We start from the raw sequence: 22872 nt of genomic DNA on the forward strand, positions 1-22872 counted from the left end.
CATAAATGGATGTTGAATTTTGTCAAAGGCCTTCTCTGCATCTATTGAGATAATCATATGGTTTTTATTTTTCAATTTGTTAATGTGGTGAATTACATTGATTGATTTGCGGATGTTGAAGAATCCTTGCATCCCTGGGATAAAGCCCACTTGGTCATGGTGTATGATCTTTTTAATGTGTTGTTGGATTCTGATTGCTAGAATTTTGTTGAGGATTTTTGCATCTATGTTCATCAGTGATATTGGCCTGTAGTTTTCCTTTTTTGTAGTATCTTTGTCAGGTTTTGGTATTAGGGTGATGGTGGCCTCATAGAATGAGTTTGGAAGTTTCCCTTCCTCTGCAATTTTCTGGAAGAGTTTGAGTAGGATAGGTGTTAACTCTTCTCAAAATTTTTGGTAGAATTCAGCTGTGAAGCCGTCTGGACCTGGGCTTTTGTTTGCTGGAAGATTTCTGATTACAGTTTCAATTTCCGTGCTTGTGATGGGTCTGTTAAGATTGTCTATTTCTTCCTGGTTTAGTTTTGGAAAATTGTATTTTTCTAAGAATTTGTCCATTTCTTCCAGGTTGTCCATTTTATTGGCATATAATTGCTGATAGTAGTCTCTTATGATCCTTTGTATTTCTGTGTTGTCTGTTGTGATCTCTCCATTTTCATTTCTAATTTTATTGATTTGATTTTTCTCTCTTTGCTTCTTGATGAGTCTGGCTAATGGTCTGTCAATTTTATTTATCCTTTCAAAGAACCAGCTTTTGGCTTTGTTGATTTTTGCTATGGTCTCTTTTGTTTCTTTTGCATTTATTTCTGCCCTAATTTTTAAGATTTCTTTCCTTCTGCTAACTCTGGGGTTCTCTAATTCTTCCTTTTCTAGTTGCTTTAGGTGTAGAGTTAGGTTATTTATTTGACTTTTTTCTTGTTTCTTGAGGTATGCCTGTATTGCTATGAACTTTCCTCTTAGCACTGCTTTTATAGTGTCCCACAGGTTTGGGGTTGTTGTGTTTTCATTTTCATTAGTTTCTATGCATATTTTGATTTCTTTTTTGATTTCTTCTGTGATTTGTTGGTTATTCAGAAGCGTGTTGTTCAGCCTCCATATGTTGGAATTTTTAATAGGTTTCCTCCTGTAATTGAGATCTAATCTTAGTGCATTATGGTCAGAAAAGATGCTTGGAATGATTTCGATTTTTTTGAATTTATCAAGGTTATATTTATGGCCCAGGATGTGATCTATCCTGGAGAAGGTTCCATGAGCACTTGAGAAAAAGGTGAAATTCATTGTTTTGGGGTGAAATGTCCTATAGATATCAATTAGGTCTAACTGGTCTAATGTAACATTTAAAGTTTGCGTTTCTTTGTTAATTTTCTGTTTAGTTGATCTGTCCATATGTGTGAGTGGGGTATTAAAGTCTCCCACTATTCTTGTGTTGTTGTTAATTTCCCCTTTCATACTTGTTAGCATTTGTCCTACATATTGCGGTGCTCCTATATTGGGTGCATATATATTTATAATTGTTATATCTTCTTCTTGGATTGATCCTTTGATCATTATGTAGTGGCCTTCTTTGTCTCTTTTCACAGCCTTTGTTTTAAAGTCTATTTTATCAGATATGAGTATTGCCACTCCTGCTTTCTTTTGGTCTCTATTTGCATGGAATATCTTTTTCCAACCCTTCACTTTCAGTCTGTATGTGTCTCTTGTTTTGAGGTGGGTCTCTTGTAAGCAGCATATAGAGGGTTCTTGTTTTTGTATCCAATCGGCCAGTCTTTGCCTTTTGGTTGGGGCATTCAATCCATTTACGTTTAAGGTAATTATTGATAAGTATGATCCCGTTGCCATTTGTTTTATTATTTTGGGTTCGGGTTTATACTCCCTTTTTGTGTTTCCTGTCTAGAGAATATCCTTTAGAATTTGTTGGAGAGCTGGTTTGGTGGTGCTGAATTCTCTCAGCTTTTGCTTGTCTGTAAAGCTTTTGATTTCTCCTTCATATTTGAATGAGATCCCTGCTGGGTATAGTAATCTGGGCTGTAGGTTATTTTCTTTCATCACTTTAAGTATGTCTTGCCATTCCCTCCTGGCCTGAAGAGTTTCTATTGAGAGATCAGCTGTTATCCTTATGGGAATCCCCTTGTGTGTTATTTGTTGTTTTTCCCTTGCTGCTTTTAATAGTTGTTCTTTGTGTTTGATCTTTGTTAATTTGATTAATATGTGTCTTGGGGTGTTTCGCCTTGGGTTTATCCTATTTGGGACTCTCTGGGTTTCTTGGACTTGGGTGATTATTTCCTTCCCCATTTTAGGGAAGTTTTCAACTATTATCTCCTCAAGGATTTTCTCATGGTCTTTCTTTTTGTCTTCTTCTTCTGGGACTCCTATAATTCGAATGTTGGAGCGTTTCATATTGTCCTGGAGGTCTCTGAGATTGTCCTCATTTCTTTTAATTCGTTTTTCTTTTTTCCTCTCTGATTCATTTATTTCTACCATTCTGTCTTCTATTTCACTAATCCTATCTTCTGCCTCCGTTATTCTATTATTTGTTGCCTCCAGAGTGTTTCTGATCTCATTTATTGCATTATTCATTGTATATTGACTCTTTTTTATTTCTTCTAGGTCCTTGTTGAACCTTTCTTGCATCTTCTCAATCCTTGTCTCTAGGGTATTTATCTGTGATTCCATTTTGACTTCAAGATTTTGGATCATTTTCACTATCAATATTCGGAATTCTTTCTCAGGTAGATTCCCTATCTCTTCCTCTTTTGTCTGGTTTGGTGGGCATTTCTCCTGCTCCTTTACCTGTTGGGTATTCCTCTGTCTCTTCATCTTGGTTATATTGCTGCGTTTGGAATGGCCTTTTTATATTCTGGTAATTTGTGGAGTTCTCTTTATTGTGGAGCTTCCTCACTGTGGGTGGGGTTGTATCAGTGGCTTGTCAAGGTTTCCTGGTTAGGGAGGCTTGTGTTGGAGGTCTGGTGGGTGGAGCTGGGTTTCTTCTCTCTGGAGTGCAGTGGAGTGACCAGTAATGGGTTATGAGACATCTAAAGTTTTGGAGTAACTTTGAACTGCCTGTATATTGAAGCTCAGGGGTGTGTTCCTGTGTTGCTGGAGAATTTGTGTGATATGTCTTGCTCTGGAACTTGTTGGCCCTTGGGTGGAGCTTTGTTTCAGTGTAGGTTTGGAGGCATTTGATGAGCTCCTATTGCTTAATGTTCCCTGAATTCAGGAGTTCTCTGATGTTCTCAAGCTTTGGACTTAAGCCTCCTGCTTCTGGTTTTCGGTTTTATTTTTACGGTGGTCTCTAGACTTCTCCATCTATACAGCACCAATGATATAGCATCTAGGCTAAAGATGAAAGGTTTCTCCACATTGAGGGGCACCCAGAGAGGTTCACTGTTTTTGAAGACAATGATCTGCTTTTCTGGTTGCCTGATGTCCTCTCCCTGCATTCAGAAGTTGTTTTGTGGAGTTTGCTCCGCATTGAAATGATCTTTTGAGGAATTTGTGAGGGAGAAAGTGGTCTTCCCTTCCTATTCCTCTGCCATCTTAGGACCGCCCCCCAGGAAGAAAATTTTTGCTAGTGGATATGTAGCAGTTCCTCAATTATGTTGTCCTAGTTCCAAAAGTAACTGACACCAGGCTGGAACTGTAACTTAGACTTCAAAGAGTCATCCCACTATTTATTGAGCTGGCCAATTCAGGATCATAGGGAACATCCTAAGACCAGTGAAATCCAAAAGAAGATACAAAGCCTAACTTTTGCCTTCAGGTCTTATTCCTTCCTTGTTGCTGCCTGATTCACCCACCAAAGAGTTTTGAACAAAGACAGATGGTGATCTGACTTTCCACGGTAACAGGACTACATTGCTTTGTTGCTCTAATAGATTGAATAGGGGCTCCAGGGTGGAACTTGGGAAACAAGAGATGGTCCTGCCTGGCAGGGCCAGAGTGGTAACAAGGAAGTGATTTAAAAAAAAAAAAAAAAGTAGATTCCAGGTATATTTGAAGGTTTTGTCCACAGGATTTGCTAATATAATTTCAGTAGCTTAGATAACCCAAAGTAGTTTCATTCAGGACCTTATTATAGAGGTTTTCCAATGTAGTGGTCTTTAATAATAATGCAACTTTAATGACAGTACATTGCCCATGGCTAATAATTTAAACTTTCACTGGATATGTTCTTACTCTTCGCTTATAATAACAAATTTTGCAGCCTAGTAGCTTTTCTTCACATTCAGATAGTGGATATTCAGTGACTTGTCTGGATATAGATTTCCTCTGTATATAGATTTTGATTTCTATAGTGAGTTTTTGTCAAAGTTTTCTTCCTCTTTACTCAGTAAAGAAAACAGAAGACCATTGCAACAGTCCATTCCTTTGAGAAAAATTTAGATTATTTAATCATCTCTTTTAGCTAGCCAAGAATATTCCCATTTTCTCCCTTGTTCTGGTTCTCATTCTCCTTCTCTCCCTCCTTCCCCTCCCCCCAAGTTCTTGGCATAGATCCAGAAGCATTGGGTTTCAAACATTCTAGAATTATATTAATAATACTTTTGTCTTTACTTGGTAGGCATTTCTTTTTAAAATCAGAATACCTGAGTCTAAAAATGTTTGGTTGTATCAGGTTACATTTGTGTCTATGGTGCCATGTGATGTGTAATGGAAGCTGTTTGTTTTGAAGAAGCAGTTTCATATGAAATTGTGTAAAATGTAATTGTATAGTTCTTTGAAGACTCTTGAGTCCCTTGGACTGCAAGGAGGACAAACCAGTCAATTCTAAAGGCAATTAGTCCTGAATATTCATTGGAAGGACTGATGCTGAAGCTGAAGCTCCAATACTCTGGCCATGATGCAAAGAACTAACTCATTGGAAAAGACCCTGATGCTGGGAAAGATTGAAGACAGGAGGAGAAGGGGATGACAGAGGATGAGATGGCTGGATGGTATCACCGACATGATGGACATGAGTTTGAGCAAGCTCCGGGAGTTGGTGATGGACAGGGAAGCCTGACGTGCTGCAGTCCATGGGATCAAAGAGTCAGACACGACCGTGTGACTGAGCTGACTGACTTAAGTTTGGGAAAATGTGTCATCATAGTACAGCATCTCCCAACAGCCATACACACTGGGGACCAGGTTCTTTAGTGTGGGGGACTGCCCTTTGTGTTGCTACCTCTACCTAGCCTCAACCTACTAGATGCCAGTAGCATTTCCCCGCTGTGTGACGCTCAAAAATGACTCCCAACATTTCCAAATGCCCCCTCAAGAACCACCCCTGGTTGATGCCCACAGTCATAATATTCTATTTCTCATGCTTTGCCTCCCTACAGGCATTAAATAGGGCATGTATGCAAATTTCTTTTTTCTATCACCTTCCCTTTTATTCCTGTTTTTTTCTCGTGAAAGGATGTGAAAACTTGCATTATGTTTCAGTGTTTTCTTCCTCTCACCCCTAAATGAAAAGTACTTTAAAAAAAAAATAGTCCAGTTTTTTAAGTAAATGCAACTCCTGGCTCCTTGCTGGCCTTCGTTGGCTCTGTTCAGCCATGAGAGTCGCCGTTTTATTGTCTCTCCTGTCTCCCAGGGACACCTCACAAAGCATCACTTGAGTGGGGAGAGAAAACCAAGCCTCAGACCTTTCTGCACCATTGACCTACTGACGTCTGATTTTAATAAGACTTCAACTTAACTTTAAGTTGAAGTTAAGCCGCTTCTTTGAGCAAACTGCTTGACACACAGTCCCTTTCTATTCTGAATAGGGCCTGTGCCTAGGAGGTTTGGGGGCTCCGGTTTAGTTCTCAGAACTGCAAAACCCCAAATCTCACAACTGCTCAGCCAGGAACCTCCACCCAAGCATTTCTGTGTGTGCTTCCTTTAAATGGTTTCCTCGCTAACCCATGAACACGCCCAGCTGCTCTCTGGCCACCTTCTGGTATCAGTTCTCCTTTCACCAGCTGAGGGCCAGACTTCATTATAAATGGGTGTTCATCACATCACACTAGTTGCGGTGGCATTGTGAATTTCTTACGGTATTTCTTCCTCCATCTCTCTTGACATTTACCTTACATCTCTTACCACAGCTCCCCAAAAGTCCCTCATGTTTATATTATATAGAACATTGAGAGTTTCCTTAAGATGAAAATAAATTCTGTTCTTTATTATAATAAGCACGCAGGCTTACCTTCTCTGTTACTTTTGTAAGATTGTCTAGCGTAATGTACATGTTCAGCATGATCGTGGATTTTTAATACTTAGAAATACAAGATAAATTTAAGATGACCTTGCTTCTCTTTTTCCACCCATCCCCCATTTCAAAAAAAACATCAGCTCCCACTTTCTCTTGCTCAGTAGATGCGAGTACTTTCACTGCTGGTTCCCTTCTGAGCCAGCAGTGGCAAGCATGTACCATACAGCCAATGCGTTTGTACTGTAGTAACTCTTGCCACTGATATCAGTTCACTTTGAATCCCAGGGCAGTCAAAGAAGGCTCATGGCATTAGGTTGCAGGATTGAAATGCTTAGCAAACTACCAGTGCCCCTCTGTGGTGGTTTGCCAAGCAAGATTCCCTCTCAGCTTGTCTTTGCATATTCGCTCATAACAGCTCCCTCTCTGCAGACTGCAAAGCCCCAGGTGGGCTGCAGCCAGCCTTAACCAGATCAGAGCGGGGTTGACATTGGAGGGAGCAAAACTTGCCACCCCCACAATGTGTCTGTTTGGCTTGAAGATTATTGGGGGCTGGTTGTTTTTAAGAAGCAAAAGACTCAGGAAGTCTTTCTTTTCACCTCCCCCTTAACCGCCTGAAACAATTTAAAGGGTCTGATCCAGGAAGAGTACTATCACCGGAGATGTCTGCAGAGAATGTGGGCTAGCTGTGGTGGGGGAACTCAGCAGGCTAGGGAGACCAAAGTCCCCTCTACATCCCATAGTCTTGGTAGCAAGCATTTGTTTTCTAAACATTTGTTTCTCCATCTCCATGTCCCCAACCCCTACCCTCTTCTCCTTCTCTCAGTTGGCTCAGTTGGCTCATAAGTTCCAATTTCCCAGCTTGTCCTTGAGCCTCATATTCTAGAGGATATGAGGCCATATTCCCCTTAGGTATGTAATTTATTATGGGTTTTTTTCCTCCTGTTAATCCATCTCAGGTCAGGAGACCCGTCAGGAAAACCTACAGGATAGAGGAAACTTTTTTCCTTCTCCAGCATCTTCCTGTTCTCCCCAAAGAATAGAAACTCACTTCCAGGAGGAGTACTCCATCCTTCATTTTGCTGTTCTAGTCTTAATTGTTCATGTTCCTGATTAATAGTTTACAGGTTGCCTTAATGGGAGTGTATATATGAAAGGATAAAGGGGGAAATAAACCTTTGTCATGCCTGTTAAGACACAATCTTGTCAATCTTTAAGTCAAAATTTGGGGTTTCTGCAATTGTGTTTGATGTTAACTCACATTAAAAGCATCACATTCCTGAAATTCACACTTCAAATTTAGGATACATTTTAGAAAGTGATACTTCCTATAAAATATTTGCCATGACATTAAATAGTCAGTTCCTCAATTACACAGAAAATTCAACATAATTTGCAATCACCTATTCATGAAAGCATCTATGGTGTAAAGATAAACATGGTGATTAATCAGCTCAGTACAGAGAATTAAAACGGAAGTTTTCTACCAGAATGAGTAACTTGAGAAATTGCGTATCTCCTTTTCTGCCTTTTTCTAATGTAGAGAAGTCTACTTTAGTGTAGTATCTTTTATTTAAATAGTGGTGTAAAGTGATTTTTTTAATAATGATTTTCAGAAGTTACATATATTTTTAAAGCTCCTAAGTGAAGTGAGATTTGATTCAGCATTGCTTATGTTAAATGAGAACTATCAATCAGCTTCTCAATTCTTCTTAGTCTAATGAGTTTGGGTTTTAAAACTTAGGTAAGAAAGTATTGCTGTAACTGTGGAGAAACTTGGGTGTTTTGGTCAACTTTGAGTTAATATGTGATTTTCATGTCTATGAAATTACTAGATTAGACACCCTTGTTCACAGCCAACACTTTAAGGAGTCACCTGGAGTTCCCAGGTCTTCCTTTGTCTATGCAAATTAAAAATAATCAGCCAGAAATAAGATTGCTGCTATAAAAGAATAGTTGTATACTATAAATATTTGAAGCCAGCATGTGTTTTTTCACATGTTTCTCTGAACATTGTCTTCTCTCATTTAAACACTGAAGTAAAAAAAGGAGAAAAAATATTTACTGATTTCTATTCTTTTTCAGTGAAAATCACACAGATTTGTTTCTGTGTAGTGTGAATTGTTTCTACATTTTAAATTCTGGAACAAAACATGCTATGAGATGAAAGACTTAAGAGTGCTATGTGAACTAACTTTAAACTTCTTTTTGAGCACTGAAGAAATTACCATGTAGGGAATAGATGAGTCTTTAAGCAGTGTCTAATGAAGTAGCAGGTTACAGTTCAGGTTTATTCAGCTTCAATTTTGTTCAGCTGTTTATGTTTGGTTCTTATCCGAGCAATTGCAAGTATCATAGGAGCAGAAATAGGAAATAGTCTAAAGCTCCAAAGTTGCTTATGGTCTCTTTAGGAAGATAAACACACATTCTTTTTTATTTTTAATTATATTGTGTATAATACAGAATATAGCCATCATCATTTGTCTTACAAGATTGCATCTAAGAAAGAAATGACCATAAAGAGAGGCTTACTCTTTAAATATTTAGGTAAATATTTGAGAAAATTTTAGATGACTTATTTAACTCTGCACTTCAGTGTTTTCATCAGTTAATTGGCATACATCAAGGCTGTGATGATTAAAATAATAATGTGAAACCTGTAAGCACATAGCACGTGCTTAGTAAATGAGAGCTACTCATAGTAGTAACATCATCTGGCTTAATAATAGTACCTATGAATTACATAGCTTTTTTCTGTTCTACAAATGAAGAAATTAACACTTACAGAGGGTGATTTCCCTAAGATTGTCCAGCTAAATAAGAGTTGGAACTAGGATTGAATCTAGGGACTCTAACTCCAGAGACCAGTCTCACAATGGTGATACTGTTATACTGCCTATCATTCATTCATTCATTTCACAAAAATTAATTGAACACATTTACATGCTAGGTACTGTTTGTCATTAATAACATTTATATTGAATACAGAGGAGAATCAACAAAATGTAAAGATCATATAATGACATTTTTATTTTGACAAAGCCCAATCCAAATATTTAAGCGTATTTATAAATAACATCTTCTTAATAAATACTGGAATCAATGAATATTCCTTCTCCCAGGATCGTGGACCAGATAATACCAAATAAATAATGTATTTATAAAACTTTGGATTTTTTACAGTATGTTATTCATACACTTAGATAGGACTTAAATGAGGAAATTTCTTATTCACTTTTTCTTACACTTGTTTTAAAAGTTACCAACAATACATTACCCATACATGGACCTTTGTAGTCTAATTACTAGAAAGTAGGAAAGTCATAAACCATTTGCTGCTTTATCCTATAGTTTTGAATTATTGTGCTTTGCGTAGAAGCATCCATGGTTGAGTTTAAACAGAAAATCATCTGGTGGTTTCATATGTGGTGGGCTCCTTGCAGTATGCTTGTCTTTTGCCTCTATAAGTCTCTGCCATCTCAGCTTTCACTCTAAGTAGAACCATAAAGTGAGTTTTATGTTTGTTGGTTGGTTGATTTTGTTTTTAAAAACCAAAGAGGCTTTCTTGATGCCTATTATCAACCAAGCTATGACCTGTTAAACCCATCGTTTAGGGTCATATGAACACTTTTCTGTTTGGTGGTGTTTTCCATTCAGAAATCAATCAGAGGGTTGCAGATGGGGTGTGTCAGGTTTTGTAAAGAGATTGTATAGTGTCTTCTTGAATGTTTTATCTAAAAAAAGAAATATAATGGGGTCTGTGCTACTTCTGGCTGATGCAAGGCAGGTGAGGATGTTTTTTATTTCAATTAAATGATTCAGTTGCTGACAGTCCACTCTTCGGTGTACAACAAAAAAAATGGGTTTAAAAATGCTGTATGGAAGGAAGCAAACTATTAGTAGAATCTGAATGACCAAAAGGTGCCTTTTCACAGAGCTGTAAGTCAGATCTTTCTCTGTAATGGATGTACAAGTCCTTATTTTTCTCAGATGGTTGACAAAAGAGTAGTACGATGTTAGGACAACTAAAAATGAAAACCCAATAAATGTGGTTCCAATGAGGCCTGCAGTCTGAGAGATCTCGGCTCCTAGTTCCATCTTTGAATTATAGCACTTCGTCTCTTTCCCTTTTGTGGCCTCTTCAACTGAGTAGTATATGATAATTGGAATAATTATGCCCAGAACAACTATCCATATGTAAACACATAGTTTTCTAGCAAAGTTGGGCTGGCGAAATTTTTTCAGTAAGTGGCCGTAAAATACTTTCTCATAACACGAAGTGGTCTCTTGTGTGGAATCCTTTTTCATTAAGGTAGCATAGCGGCTTATGGCAATCCAGCTTAAAATTAAGAGGCTGACGAACATACTTACATGCATGGATAGAGTTCCCAAAAAATTGACCACTCTGCATTGTGGAGATTGATATTCCCACTGAAAACCTTTCAGGAAATAGATACCCATGAAAGGCATGGCACTGCACACGAGTAAGTTTGCAGTCACAAGATGTGCTAGGTAGATGTGTGTTGATGTTTTCTTAGCTATTTTTGTTAAAAATATCCACTGGGAGAGAGAATTTCCAAACAGACCAATGATACAAAGGAAGGTATAAATGATCGGTAAAGCCATGTAAGAGATCTTGGATGGTTGAATACATGTTGAGTTGTTACTCATTTATATCAGATTTCCTTGAATTTTGCCACAGGAGCTAGAACAGAGTTGCAGATATTTAATATTAAAATTACAAATGGTATTTAAACTAAATAATTTTTTAAATTATTTTAAAATAATTGGCTAAAATAAAATAGTAACATAAATATAGTGAATGGAAAGGGAAAGTATAGATGCCTTCTCACCTTTTCTAATCACGATTGTCCAATTGAAATAAAAGCAGGAAGTTGAATATTGTGGATGGTGCCTTTGTCTAAAGAATAAAATTTGATAGAAATAGTTAAATGCCTGAGATTTATTCTTTTATACTAGAGAAACGCATAATTCTTATACTAGATTTTAAGGTAGTTTGTAAAATAGAATTGATTTTGGCCTAGGAAGGTAATTTTTAGAATTTAAAGGCACATGCAAGCAATATTTACTGACCAAAGGAAACTGTTGCAAAAGTATTTTGTGGTCATGTTAACAGAAGACCAATTTTTAATTACCACCTTGCTGCTGCTGCTGCTGCTAAGTCGCTTCAGTCGTGTCCAACTCTGTGTGACCCTATGGACAGCAGCCTACCAGGCCCCTCTGTCCATGGGATTCTCCAGGCAAGAATACTAGAGTAGGTTGCCATTTCCTTCTCCAAATTACCACCTTAATTGTCCATAAATACTTTTAAAAAATGGTGTCTTTTCATGGCTAAGTTAAAGAGCTTCTCTCTAATCCAATACTATTAGAAGAGTCTCTTTCGTATTTCAGAAGTAAACTTAATTCTTTGTCAACATTCAGGCAAGATCTTGAATTAAACAGAAGAAAAATGTAGTGACCAAGGATAGACACCAGGATACCAGGGTCCTTGCTGGATGTCATCAGTAATTTCTTATTTCAGATATTTAATGCTCATCTATCATACTTTAGTAAAAATTTAGTTTAAGATTCTGAATCAAACCGTAGTTGCTATTGCTTGTTGGTTAGAGCGCCCTCATGTGTCTTTGTGTGTAACTTAGTACCTTGGTTTTTCAGAGAAATGTTTTGTGTTTTGTTTTTTTAGAAGATGCTTTAACCACAGTATAAATGCAGGTATGATTTGGCCTTTTTAATGTCTTGTTTTTAAATGTCTCTTGCTTCAAAAGGTACACATACAGACTCCTTTTCATATTTTTCTCATTCCTTTATTTTTCTTTTAGTTGGAAATAAGAAAAGGTTTTGGATTCTGGTCAAATAAAAACCATGAGCTCTTTTCAGAATGTGCTTCAGTTCTCCGTATTTTTCACCATACATTTCTAAGTACCCCATTCTCCACTCTTTTATAATCTAGAATAAGGATACTCAGTTTTTTTCTTCTCATTCTCTCTTTTGATAAACACAAAATTTTTTTGCTAAACAGTGCCTTCTGAGATTCTTATATGCTCATAGCCCCTCAGGGATATTTTATTCTTTACCCCTATTCAGCATCAGATTATATTTTTTGCATCTTAGATTATAAAAGTAGGGATTTTTCCCAAAATATACCACTGTAATTTTGAACTTACTTTTTAAACAAATCTTCACTCAAAGGCTTGAAAGCTTGGGTATCTCTAGGTTCAAATACTAAGACCCTTAATGTCTACCAGTGTCTATCATGTTATTTTGTTGCTTTGCAATTTTTATTTAGAAAATAGTGCACATGCTTCAGAGTGAGTTTGTATCTGAGTCCAGTACACCCTGGCAAATGGGAATTGATTTAAAAATCAGAGAGTGAAATTAGCCAGTTTATTTCTTAAGAAAAAAAATTACCTGATCAAAGTGGTTGTTTATAGTACATAAAGAATGGAACTTCCTTTTGTGATGATGTTAAAGAAAAACACTAGCTACCGCCTTGTATAGATAATGCGTTGTGTACTAAAATCTATAAAGGTGATGCTTTTGTATTAATGAATAGTATTCTTTTTATATATATAAGAAAAAAAGCTAGGCCACCACATAGAGCATCTGTCATCATCTTTTTCATTACCATTGCCTTGCTTTTCTATTTCACCCTAGCAGATGCTTCAGAACAGACGAGAGGTAAAAAGAACTTCACAGAGGCTAGCTTTATCGGATGGATGACCTTGAGACTCTAGAGGCACCTTCAGTATAACAGACAACAACTAGTTGACCATCTTGAGCTTGCCAAACATCAAGCTTGTATCTACTATGTACCTCTCCTTTAAAAGTAAAGTTTGATTATAAAACTGCTAGATAATTATTTTCTAAAATTTAGAAACCATAAGGCTTAAGAAATCAAATAACAATCACATGTTACATATACAGAATGGCTCTCTAGAAAATGTGTGCAAGTCTGCATTCTGCTCAGCAGAATGCCTGTCTTCAATCAGTCCTGTAACACATTGTACCTCTGCTAATTTGACAAATGAAAGACGTCTACAATTCTAACTTTAGCTACTAACGGTTACCTACATAATTAATATGCTGACTTTTCTTAGTGATCAGTTTTAAAATGTAAACATTTTAATCCTGTTAGAGTTTTTATATAAAGAATTAACTTTTAAGCTCAAACTGAGTGATCAGTCTTACCTGTATCAGTAGTTTATGCCAGCCAAGGCTCTGTTGTTCGGGGTGGTGATGCTCAATTTCAGACTTATAATTCTCTGATCATCAGTCTTCCATTATCTTTCAGTTTTACTCAAGGAGAATAGATTCTTGCATGACACCAACTACAGTGGGAAGAAAGGAAATTAAACACAGTATTGAAGAAATTCAATAGTTATGGTGAATGTAGCAACTACCTTCTCAAAAAAAAACTCATTTCTCTTTTTCTATAGTGGGAGGAAGTTGGTGGACAATATATATGCTGTGCTTCCTTATTATTATTTCATGAACTGGTTACACCTCACTTAGCTTCATTAGCATGCTTGGCAGAAGTTAAGTTCAAAGGTTTAGTCCCCGTGGCTAGTTACTTGTGTAAAAATAAAGTGGTAGAGGGAACCATTCTATAGTAACCCTCTAAAATATTGGTACAAACTTATCTGTAAAATCATTTGTGGATGGCTTGTTTGCAACTCAGCTTTATTGTAAATAAAGGGAAGCAGAATTCAAAGTTGTTTTACTTGTAGGAGGTTACTGGAATCAAATATCATAGAACTGGGGGATAAAGAAGTAAGGCCCAGAGCAGTACACTGTAAGCACAGACTACACTCAAGGGTTTTGGTCTCATCTTGGGGGGCGGGGAGAGGGGGTGTGTGTGCATGCGTGGGCACTCAGTTGCTCTGTCATGTCCAACTCTTTGCGACCCCATGGACTGTAGCCCATCAGGCTCCTCTGTCCATGGGATTATCCTAGCAAGAATACTTGCATAGGTTGCCATTTCCCCAGTAGACTAACCCATTCTACTTCAGATTGTCCTCTGCTGCCTCCATTCAGATTCAAAAGCAGTACATTGTTTGGAGCATTTCATTATGAATTTGGGAAATCCTGGAAAGTGCCAGAAATGAAGACCAAATATGCCTCAAATCAATAATTATATTACAATATAAAGAACTGTGAAACCAATTTGATGTACAGGATTGTTTCATCAGTCTATTAAGTATTAACTAAATGAACGCTAAGTTCCATAGTTAAACCAGTGGCAGTCTGAGGATGGGAACAGCAATCTAATTTCATCAGGCTCAAGCACTTCAGTTATCTGTAACAATCTTCATTTAAAATTAAGAAATATACTTTGCCATTTCTCATAACCCGTCATGCTTATCTTATTTCTTGTTGATTGGATAAATTCACCCTAATGCTTGCTAATATTTCTCTTTAAAAGAATAATGAGGACTACCTGAATGTCTGGATTTTGTTCTGCTGTTATTCATCTTTGCAATATTTGCCATCATTTAATTAAGAACAGTGACTCATCTGGGGGTACATGGCCGTTGATTGCAGAGTAATCTGGCCTCTGGAATTCCTATCATTTTTATTTCAACAATTCTTCATGTTCCAGGAATAAATTATTTAGAACAAAAAATAATCTAGATGTCCATCAACAGATGAATGGATAAAGAAATTGTGGTGAATTTATACAATGGAATATTATTCGGCCATAAGAAGGAATGAATTTGTGTCAGTTGTAGTGAGGTGGATGAGCCTAGAGGCTCTTTTACAGAGTGAAGTAAGTCAGAAAGAGAAAAACAAGTATCATATATTAACACATATATATGAAATCTAGAAAAGTGGTACTGATGAACCTAGTTGAGAATGGACTTGTAGACAGAGGGGGAGCGTGGGACAAATTGAGAAAGTAGTTTTGACATACATACACTATCATGTGTGAAATAGTTAGTGGGAGGTTGCTAAATAATGCCGGGAGCCCAGCCTGGCACTCTGTGATGACCTAGAAGGGTGGGACAGAGAGAGGGAGGGGAGGATATGTCTAGACTGATCTGCATTGTTGTACGGCAGAAACCAACACAAAATTGTAAAGCGATTTTCTACCAATTAATAAAACTTTTAGAAAACAGTTTGAAATAATTTAAAGAAGGAAGAATGTAAAAGGAATCCTGTTTATAAGTGATCAAAAGATAATTTTAATATTACCTTTTTGAGGTTAGGCACCTTCGGTCCAAGAGAAAAGAATGTCCTTACTCTCTACAATTTATCTTCCTTTGTCCCCAAACTCAGTAGATGATACCATCACTTCTTCAGTTATTCAAGCTAAAAACCTAGGAATCATCCTTGATTCCTCTCTTTCCTTCACATCTCTCATCCAATCAATTGCTGCTACTGCAGCTTCTATCACCACCACCACTAGTATTAGCCTCATTTAATGAAAGCCTGTTATGTGCCAGGGATCCTGCTAAATGCTTTACATGCATGTCTTATTTAGTCTTCACAATACTCTGTGAAATAAATACTATGAAATAAGTGTCTTCATTTTATAGGTGAGGAAAACTGAACCTCAGAAAAGTCACATAAGTTGCTCAAGGTCATGTAGCCATCTGTCCTGACAGAGCAAGTAATTGAAGAGAACAAGGCCATAGTTTCAATGCCTTTTTTTAAAATCTAGCCTCTAAAGTCAACACCATCACTTCTGCATTATTCTGTTGGTCGCCTAAAGCCAGCAGTGATTCAGTGTGGGAGGTATAAATATCAGGAGATGATGGTTGTGGGGAGCCATCTTGGATGCTGGCTACCACAGATGGCAATCAACCATTGAACAAAGGAAGAGTCAGAAGTACTGCTTAAAATGAGAGTCAGATGACATAATTTATCTGGCAAGAATGCCTGGATAGAAGTAATTTTCACCTTTTCTTCCTCTATTTTGATTTTTTTTAACGCTCTGTAGTTTTCCTAAACAGTGCAATTCATTTCACAAATGTTGTGTTTCCAGTAGTGTGTGGAGGTCACTGAAGAAGTATAACCTGCCCAAGGTGGCACAACTAGTAGATTTACTTTAAGGCACATGTTTGGGTTTTTTTTTTTTTCAACCTCACCCTCTACCTTTGCAGCAATTACTGATTTTTCTCTAGAGTTAGTAAGGGTAAGTAAACTAGAGTCAAGTTTTCAATAATTTTATTCATAGACAGGGTTTCTAGGTTCTGAGGTAGCAGAATTGACGGGGAGAACTCAAGCCCAATTTTATTCTTTCTTGGAAAACTTTGGACTTCATTAAGCTAATTTTTATTCCATCAATATCAGTGTAAAGTCTTTATGATTTTAGTGATTTTGAGTTCCTTAATTGAAATAGAAGGAAATTTTTATTTATATTTTTCTCAGACACTGCAATTGGTAAAAGGTGTGGATGTCAGAGAATTACCAGAAATATAGCTTAGGCAGAAATGTCAAGAATTGCAAGTTCTCTGTCAAAGTGGCCCCTTCGACTTTTCTCATTTAGGTCACCTATAGTTTTCTTTGGTTCTTATTCATCTTTCCCATGCTTCTCTTCTTCAGAGTTCTGCTTCTGTTTCCAAGTCTAAATGCTCTTGCCTAACCATTCTAATTACTTCCTATGCTGCTGCTGCTGCTGCTAAGTCGCTTCAGTCGTGTCTGACTGACTCTGTGCGACCCCATAGATGGCAGCCCACCAGGCTCCCCCGTCCCTGGGATTCTCCAGGCAAGAACACTGGAGTGGGTTGCCATTTCCTTCTCCATTGCATGAAAGTGAAAGGTGAAAGTGAAGTCACTGAGTCATGTCCAACTCTCAGCGACCCCATGGACTGCAGCCTACCAGGCTCCTTTGTCCATGAGAGTTTCCAGGCAAGAGTACCGGAGTGGGGTGCCATTGCCTTCTCCGAATTACTTCCTATATCCTCTGCCAAATACTGGCTTCCTCAGTGTTCTGCTCTGACCCTTATGATTTACTCCTTGAGGTATTAAAGTAATTCCCCAGAGTGTAAGTCCTGCCATGTATGAAGTTTCCTGCTTTTGAGATGTTAGACATTCAAAGGGCACACATGCTCCAGTGCAGTTTGACAATCCACAGTGAGCTGTATTCAGCAGGGGTATATAAGAGCTTTCCTTAAAAAAAAAAAAAAAGCTTTCCTGGTGGATCACTGGGATTAGAACAGGGTCCCTTTTCAACTTGCCTCAGAGCCAGAACCCAGAGGACACAAGACAGCTCAGTCATACCTGTACCATTGTGCTTAAACTAAGCAGTTATTTTGACCTACCAGCTTAGTGTCTTCTAAAATGGCAACAGTGGGTCTTTAAAGCCCTGTCTCTGATGACTCAGAAGCTCAGGGCATTGGGAGGCTGGTGTGCAGTAAGAGAAGACATGCCTTATGTGGTCCACATTAGAACTTCACATTCAAAAGATAATTATTTCTTCAAGGGGGAGTGGGATGAGGGGGCAGTGGAAGCCTTTATCCAGTTCACTGCACACCCGAGCCAGCAGTTACCTTTAGAAGGAGTGAAACAGAGACTTGTTACTCAAAGCTGTGGTTTGTTCAAGGCTCTCTGAGGTCCCCGCTCTCTTCAGGATGTGGTGTCTGGCCACATCCCTGTCTCTGTCTCCAGCTGCACTGTGCTCAGGCCTCACCATCTACCACGAGCAGCTGCAATCATGGCTGTCTCACCCTTAATCAGGGTGTGAAGATCCTCTACTTGCTGCTACAAGCTGGCTTGGAAGTATTTCCCTCAAGAACTGTTTAAAAAAAAACCCAACAGAAATTATAGTCCAAGGGTGAAAATGTATAATAGCACAGAAGAGTGATTACCTCTGGAGAAGGAAATGGCAACCCACTCCAGTACTCTTGCCTGGAAAATCCCATGGACAGAGTAACCTGGTAGGTTACAGTCCATGAGGTCGCAAAGAGTGGGACGCGACTGAGCGACTTCACTTTCTTTCTTTCTTTCTTTTCTTTTGTAAGAAAGGTCTAATGACAAAACATAAAATGGAACTGCCAATTAGAGTTTCACTATACTTCACCTTTGGCTTTTGTCTTTCCAGATACGCTTGAACGTACTGGGTACATTGTCTTCTAGAAATGCACACCATCGAAACATGGTGGCAGTCATTAGCACTAGAATCTCCACAGAGGTGGCAGTTGGAAAGCAGATGGGAAATTAGCAGATTTTAGGGAGAGGGAAACTTCAGCATTGGATTAGATGATGCAAAGATATTTTTGAGGACAAATTTTGAATTTCAACATCTTTGAGTCAATCAAGTTTGGTTCATATCATGCTTCAGAACCTACCTACCTTTTTGTTTTCAAGTTCTTTGAAAAGCCAAAAGTAGACTAAAATTTCTGAAAATGGAACATTGGATGATAGAATTCTTAAAATAATTTAGGCCATCTTATTGTCACAGGTATAAAATATATACGTACATATATAAAATATATACACTTATACCTTAAGTGTGCAGTGAACTGGATAAAGGCTTCCACTGCCCCCTCATCCCACTCCCCCTTGAAGAAATAATTATCTTTTGAATGTGAAGTTCTAATGTGGACCACATTATGACTTGCAGTGACATTTAGGGACTTAAAAAGGCATCATGTATCAGTGCCCAGAACCCTCATCACTGCCCCTTTCTTCCAAAGACCATGTCCTGGCCATTTTATTACCAATCACTTCTTTGGAATCTCTAGATAAGATTGTCTGGAGGGTAAGTCTGCTGCTCTGTGTCACTATCTTCATTCAAGGGAAAAAAAGATGTCAAAGGAAGATGAGTAAAGAGTTGAGTATATACCTATTAGTGTCTATATTTATTTTCTCTTATTAAGAGCCCCAAGTATTGCAGTAACAAGCTTTCCTGAGAACCACTTTTAAGAAATTTATAATAATAACAAATGATAACCACTGAAGTGCTTTATATATATATTAATTCATTTATTTTTTTGTATTTAATTAAAATATCTCTGAGATGGGTACCATTATTACTGTCATTTCCTAGGTGAGGAGACTTAGGTCCATAGAGGATAAATAACTTGTTGATGGTACTACAACTGGTATATTGTAAGGCTATTACTGAAGTCACTGATAGTGTGACTTCAGATCCCATATTCTTCGCTGCTACCAGAATCTGGACTGTTTAGGTAAAGGTGACCAAATATCCCTGGTGACCAAAACTGTATCAGGTTTCAATCTGGACATTTATTAATTGCTGCCAACTCTCCATTATACAGATTCCCTGGTGGCTTAGATGGTTAAGCGTCTGCCTGCAATGCGGGAGACCCGGGTTCAATCCCTGGGTTGGGAAGATCCCCTGGAGAAGGAAATGGCAGCCCACTCCAGTACTCATGCCTGGAAAATTCCATGGATGGAGAAGCCTGGTGGGCTACAGTCCATGGAGTCGCAAAGAGTCGGACACGACTGAGCAACTTCACTTCACTTCACTTCTCCATTATACTGGTGCTTTTGCCCTTTGCAGTTGATAAGTAATCTGAGAGTGTCATATTTTGAGACTCTCTAAATATATTTTCCCCCATTTTACCCAGTGGATTTTAGCATTCATTGGTGATCCTTGTCTGAATCATTTCTTATATTGGTGGTTGTGTCTTCGTAATGTTTTGACTGGTAGAGATACATTAGACTTGAAGTAGTCATTTTAAGGTATCACTCTAAGCAAGCGTTGGTGTTTCATTAGATATTTCTCAAATTGTACTATGTGTGGTATAGTTTCTAATATTACCATGTAGTCTCTTGTTCTTCCTCCATCAAAAGCCAGTCTAAAATGTAGTTTTAATAAACCTACAAATAAATATTGAAGCCAGGAAATATAAGTTCTCTGGAATTCCATATCGCCAGAAGTATTTGGTAGAGAAAATTGAAAAGAAGCAACCACAGTTAAATTTTAACACAGAAAGTCTGTAGAAAATCATTTCTTTGGTGATGCTTTGACCAGTAGAGGGCAATCTACTACCAGCCCTAGTTAAACCTCTTTTGCTGTTAAAGGCTGAAGCATAAGCTGCCTGCTTTGCACTATCTTCCAGCTAGAAAATTAGAACAGTTAAAAGTTTAGGGTTTTTTTTTTTTTTTAAGCTCTGAGAAAATGATAAACTTCTTTATTTTCGTAGCTGGAAAACACTTTAAACGTGGTAAGATAAAAGTCATTGTATGGACAATGGATTTCTGTCCTTAAGCTGAAAACCCATTGATACTCATCTGTCTTTAATAGGCTATGTCCTTTGGAGATTTTGTTTTGCTTTATATTAGTGATTACCACAAGCGTTGCTTTTACTAGTGATTACCACAAGCGTTACCTTCGTAAAGTCATTTACAACTACAATTACCATAGTGGTAAAAAGAAAATCTGACATTTTATTACATGAAAATTTTTCTCATATCTGTAGCTTTTCTTAACTTTTTTTAATCATAGCAATTCACGTACATAGTTTTGTAAACTCAAATAATACTAAAAGGCTTGTAATGAAAACAGCATGTTGCATCATGTTTTTAACCGATGTCATTTAAAAGGTCTTTTACCTAATGAAGAAAGCAGAGGAGAAATTACCTTGACCCTCCCCTGTAGTCACTTCTTCCTGTCTACTTAACAAACTCTGTAGATCCCTTCCTCTTAAGAGATCACCTAACCAGTTGCCTCATCACGCAGCATATGCTTGTTTTTATCTCTGTCAACACATTGTTCATTACTAAATCTTCAATAGCCCTTCCACTCCCCACTCTTCAGTGGTGTGGAAAATAAATTTCTCTCCCTCTCTCTTTCATACCCAGATACACACACACAGCTTTTAAGCAAAATAATTCAAGGCATTGTCTTTTTTGTCAATGAAATTACTTACTATATTTGTTGTCACCTGTTAGAAATTAATGGCATACATACTTTTAATATTATGTGCATCATTTATCTACTGCTGCATACTAAACCACACCTAGCTTTGGTGACTCTCAATCCTGCAATTTGTTCTGGGGTCATTCATGCAGCTTCTTCGTTATCGGGCAGCTCAGCTGAGCCTCAGTGGTCCGCAATGGCCTCACTCATGTCTGGAGCCTCAGCTGAGATGGTGGTACAGGCTAAGTATCTCTCTCCATGTAATTTTTCATCCTGGGTTTATTTACCCTGTGGTGATCTTGGGGTTCTAGGAGCACAAAACTGGAAGCTGCGAGGCCTCTTAAGGCTTTTCTCAGATGCTGTACAATGTCCACTACATTTTATTGGTCAAAGCAAGTCACAGTACCTGCTCATACTCAAGAGATGGGCAAAGACTCCACTTCTGGATGGGAAGAGCTGCAGAGAATTTTAATCTACCATCTTTTCTTTAATGCAGTTGCAACAGCAATGTTCTAACTAGATTTTTATATTTTTTCCCTCAAAGTACTAAGGATTAATATAGTATGCATACCTCAGAGTCCATTGTTTCTTGCATAATATCCAAAAAGAAAACTTTACTTTGCAAAGACATACCCGCTGTGCCTCGCTTCAGTCTTGGAGCTGTCATTTTCTTTTGCTCATTTCTTCTATGAAGAGGTGTATTGAAAGTATCAGGAATCCATACTCTTTCCTTTGTACTTTTTATCCTCTGTAAATAGCCCCTTTCTATTTCTAGAACTAATCTAGCTTTTCACTAAAACTATAGGAAAAGTCTGTTTCTGCTAACCTGATCATAAGAAGTGGATCCTAAGAGTGGAGGGCGATTACTAATAGCTCCCAGAAAGAATGAAGTGGCTGGGCCAAAGCAGAAACAACGTTCATTTGTGGATGTGTGTGGTGGTGAAAGTAAAGTTCAGTGCTGTAAGGAACAATACTGCATAGGAACCTGGAATGTTAGGTCCATGAATCAAGGTAAATTAGACATGGTCAAGCAGGAGATGGAAAGAGTGAGCATCAACATCTTAGGAATCAGTAAACTAAACTGGACATGATATCTCCATTGCCTGCCTGCTAAGTCACTTCAGCCGTATCCGACTCTTTGTGACCCTATGGACTGTAGCCCATCGGGCTCCTCTGTCCATGGGATTCTCCAGACAAGAATACTGGAATGGGGGAACACGTGTATGCCTGTGGCGGATTCATGTTGATGTATGGCAAAACCAATACAATATTGTAATTAACCTCCAATTAAAATAAATAAATTTATATATTTTTAGAAAAATTAATAGTTCAATATAAGAATGTAGGTGAGATAAAAGATCTATATTACATGTAAAAAAAAAAAAAGAATACTGGAGTGGGTTGCCACACCCTCCTTCAAGGGATTTTCCCAACCCAGGGATCAAACCCCTGTCTCCTGCATCACTGGCAGATTCTGTACCATCTGAACCATCGGGGAAGCCCCGGATATCTCCAATACTAGAGCCTAAAAGGATATAGAAAGATGATTAGTCTAGCTTGCCCCTCTAGTAGCGTTCCCTCCACCATGCTAAGTTGTACTTATTACTGGAGGTTTAGTTATTTGCAGGATCACAAATGCCAGCTGACAGAGCATGAGGCCCTCATTTACTTATTTAGCTGACTCCTCTTCACCACTTGCCACATATATTTGGAACTCTATAATCAGTCTGCACAAGAGCTGACCCTGTGTGTTCCAGTGTTTTTCAAGTCTCACTGGCCACAAAGGGGAACTGAATATGAACATGCATGCAAACCTCATCAGTTCCCTTTGCAACCAGCTGAAAGTTGT

The 22872-nt window shown here is 38.0% G+C and overlaps 2 protein-coding genes across 10 annotated transcripts in view; one reads left to right on the plus strand and one right to left on the minus strand.

Moving 5' to 3' along the window:
* The window catches only part of CASK (calcium/calmodulin dependent serine protein kinase), a 392189-nt gene that overhangs the window by 212767 nt on the left and 156550 nt on the right, over nucleotides 1-22872 (plus strand). The gene's annotated exons all lie outside the window — the stretch shown is intronic.
* GPR82 (G protein-coupled receptor 82) lies at nucleotides 8487-10873 on the minus strand. Its single transcript, XM_040266165.1, has one exon. The coding sequence runs from the start codon at nucleotides 10841-10843 to the stop codon at nucleotides 9833-9835; it is 1011 nt and encodes a 336-aa protein (XP_040122099.1). The 5' UTR covers nucleotides 10844-10873; the 3' UTR covers nucleotides 8487-9832.

The sequence above is a fragment of the Oryx dammah genome, unplaced genomic scaffold (genome assembly GCF_014754425.2).
Source record: "Oryx dammah isolate SB20612 unplaced genomic scaffold, SCBI_Odam_1.1 HiC_scaffold_23, whole genome shotgun sequence".
Taxonomy (NCBI): Eukaryota; Metazoa; Chordata; class Mammalia; order Artiodactyla; family Bovidae; genus Oryx; species Oryx dammah.